This window comes from Haliaeetus leucocephalus, unplaced genomic scaffold (assembly GCF_000737465.1).
Source record: "Haliaeetus leucocephalus isolate CR32 unplaced genomic scaffold, Haliaeetus_leucocephalus-4.0 Scaffold355, whole genome shotgun sequence".
Taxonomy (NCBI): domain Eukaryota; kingdom Metazoa; phylum Chordata; class Aves; order Accipitriformes; family Accipitridae; genus Haliaeetus; species Haliaeetus leucocephalus.
This window is the reverse complement of record NW_010972791.1, coordinates 1,634-4,701: the sequence shown is the minus strand read 5'-3', so window position 1 is coordinate 4,701 and position 3,068 is coordinate 1,634. Positions and strand designations below refer to the sequence as shown.

Genomic DNA, 3,068 nt, shown 5'->3' with positions numbered 1-3,068 from the left:
TGTCCCCATCCCCGTATCCTCGTGCTGCCAGTGGTCCCTGTGTCCCTGTCCCCCCCCACCCCACCACTGATGGTGTCCGTCCGGTGGCAGGAGTCCATCAGCGACTTCTACTGGTACTACTCGGGGAAGGACGTGATCGACGAGCAGGGGAAGCGCAACTTCTCCAAGGCCATGGCTGTGGCCAAGCAGGTCTTCAACAGCCTCACCGAGTACATCCAGGTGAGCCCCCCACCCTGCCCAGGCACCCCCCCAGTCCCTCACTAAGCACACCCAGGTGGGATGGACCCCGCAGTCCCCCATCCCCAATGTCCGTGGGGGGCTGGAGAGGGTGGTGCAAGCTCCCTAGGGGTCCCCAGGAGCCTTGGTGCCCTGTGGATCCTGGTGTTTCTGTATGTCCTGTATGTCCCTGGGAGGTCCCTGGGGATCCTGATGTCCCTGGGGGTCCCCAAGGACCCCGGTGTCCCTAGGAGGTCCCCCAGGTCCCTGGGGATCCCAATGTCCCTAGTGGTCCCCAAGGACCCTGCTGTCCTTGGGGGTCCCTGGGAGGTCCCTGAGGTCCCTGGGGATCCTGATGTCCCTGGTGGTCCCCAAGGACCCCGATGTCTCTGGTGGTCCCCAAGGACCCTGATGTCCCTGGGGGTCCCTGGGGATCCCAATGTCCCTGGTGGTCCCCAAGGACCCTGATGTCCCTGGGGGTCCCTGGGAGGTCCTCAAGGTCCCTGGGAGGACCCCTGTGTCTAAGGGATCCTGAGGTTCTCCATGGTCCCCAAGACCCTCAATGTCCCAGGGCTCCCAGTGTCCCTGATGTTCCCAATTCCCTGGGGCTGCCAGGACCCCTTAGGGGGTCCCACCATCCCCGAGGATCCCCAGGGGGTCTCTGTGGGTCACTGGGGCCAGCAGTGCCAGTGCCTGCTGCCCGCAGGGTCCCTGCACGGGGAACCAGCAGAGCCTGGCTCACAGCCGCCTCTGGGACGCTGTCGTCGGCTTCCTCCACGTCTTCGCGCACATGATGAAGAAGCTGGCCCAGGTGGGCACTGGGAGGGTACTGGGAGCACTGGGACCCCCCCACCCCCTACTAACCCGCTGGCCCCTCCTTGCTGTCCCAAGGTGGGGAGGGTTGGGGACACCTAGGTCCCCAGTGGCACCAGCAGCCCCCCTTCCAACCCCCAACCCATCCCCTTGGCCCCGGGGCACCCTAAGAACCCCCACCCCAAGATGGGGAGGACCCCATGACACTCCAGGGGGACCCCATGACACCCCAAGCTGGCTCTGACGGAACTTTCCGCCCCGCTGCCGCCAGATGGGCCAAACGTCGGGACCCCGGATGGGCGTAAGCACCCGCCGAGCCCCCACCGCCCTGTCCCCCTCCCCAGCATTGCATGGCCTTGCTAACCAACCCCCTGCCCCCCCCATGGCATGGCAAAGCCCCCCCAGACCCCCCGCTTGGGTTGCGTGCGAGTTGGGGGGTCCACCACCCACCCTCTGTCTCGTGGCGCGAGGAGCGGTGCTGGAGCGGGTCGAGCCCCCAGGTAAGGGGGTTTGGGGCTGTGGTGGGGGTCACGGCATGGGGGGGGCCACCTCGGGCTCATGGTGTGTCCCCCCCCCATGTTGTCCTTCCCCCAGGACTCCAGCCAGATCGGGCTGCTGAAGGAGCTGCTGGACCTGCAGAAGGACATGGTGGTGATGCTGCTGTCCCTGCTAGAAGGTGGGGTCCCCTTGTCATCGTCATCGTCCCCCCACCCCGGGGTGTCCAGGACCCCTCTGCTGCCATGGGTGCCCCAATGTCACCCAACGTCCCCCTGCCATACAGGGCGTCCTTGCTATTCCATGCTACCTGGGGTTAGGACATCCCATCCACCATCCAGGATCTCCTAATGACACCCAGGGCACCCGTATCACTGCAGGGGGGGAGACAACACCCCCAAGACGAGGCCTCCTCACCACCCAGGCTGTCCCCACGCCATCAGGGGTGTCCTCTGTCCCTCAGGGTGTCCCCTCGCTCTCCAGGGTGTTCCCACCATCCATGGTGGCCCATACCACTTGAGGTGTCCTCGGTCACCTGGGGTATCCCCCAGCCACAAGAGCCGTCCCCATGCTCTCCAGGGTGTCCCCAGGTACCGGGGCTGTCCCTGCAGCACCCCCAGATCTGACAAGACACCCCCCTCTCCACCTCCACAGGCAACGTGGTGAACGGGACCATTGCTCGGCAGATGGTGGACATGCTGGTGGAGTCCTCCAGCAACGTCACCATGATCCTCAAGTTCTTCGACATGTTCCTGAAACTGCGGGACATCGTGGCCTCAGACGCCTTCCGCGACTACGTCTCAGACCCGCGAGGTCTCATCTCCAAGAAGGACTTCCAGAAGGCGATGGACAGCCAGAAGCAATACGAACCCGCCGAGATCCAGTTCCTGCTCTCCTGCTCGGAGGCGGACGAGAATGAGATGATCGACGTGGAAGCCTTTGCCGGTCGCTTTCAAGAACCTGCTCGCGACATCGGTTTCAACGTGGCCGTGCTCCTCACCAACCTCTCAGAGCATGTTCCCCATGACCAACGTCTCCGGACCTTCTTGGAGCAAGCGGCCAGCATCTTGGAGTATTTCCGTCCTTTTTTGGGACGGATCGAGATCATGGGAGCCGCTCGGCGGATCGAACGCCTCTACTTCGAGATCAGCGCCGCCAACAAGGCACAGTGGGAGATGCCCCAAGTGAAGGAATCCAAGCGCCAGTTCATCTTCGATGTGGTCAACGAGGGGGGGGAGGCGGAGAAGATGGAGCTCTTCGTCAGCTTCTGCGAGGACACCATCTTCGAGATGCAGATTGCCTCTCGCCTCTCCGAGGAGGAACCCCCCCGGGAAGAAGGAGAGGATGAGGAGCAGGAGGAAGAAGAGGAGACCCCTGATCCCACCGCTCCACCTCCCCTCTCCGAACCCACCTCAGCTTTTGGGGAGCTGTTGGCGGGGGCTGGGGGGTTGCGACGTTTGTTGGGGTCCCCCCAAACCTGGCGGCGACGGTTGCGACGGTTGCGACGCCGGCCGGGTCGGGAGTTGGCGTGGGCGGCGGGAGCG

The 3,068-nt window shown here is 64.3% G+C and overlaps 1 protein-coding gene across 1 annotated transcript in view; it reads left to right on the top strand.

Moving 5' to 3' along the window:
- The window catches only part of LOC104835046 (ryanodine receptor 1-like), a gene marked incomplete at both ends in the record, with an annotated part of 50,831 nt that overhangs the window by 46,133 nt on the left and 1,630 nt on the right, over nt 1-3,068 (top strand). Inside the window, 4 exon segments of the mRNA XM_010572825.1 lie at nt 32-219; nt 923-1,027; nt 1,624-1,705; nt 2,179-3,052. Of these exon segments, the coding sequence (XP_010571127.1) occupies nt 32-219; nt 923-1,027; nt 1,624-1,705; nt 2,179-3,052 (1,249 nt within the window).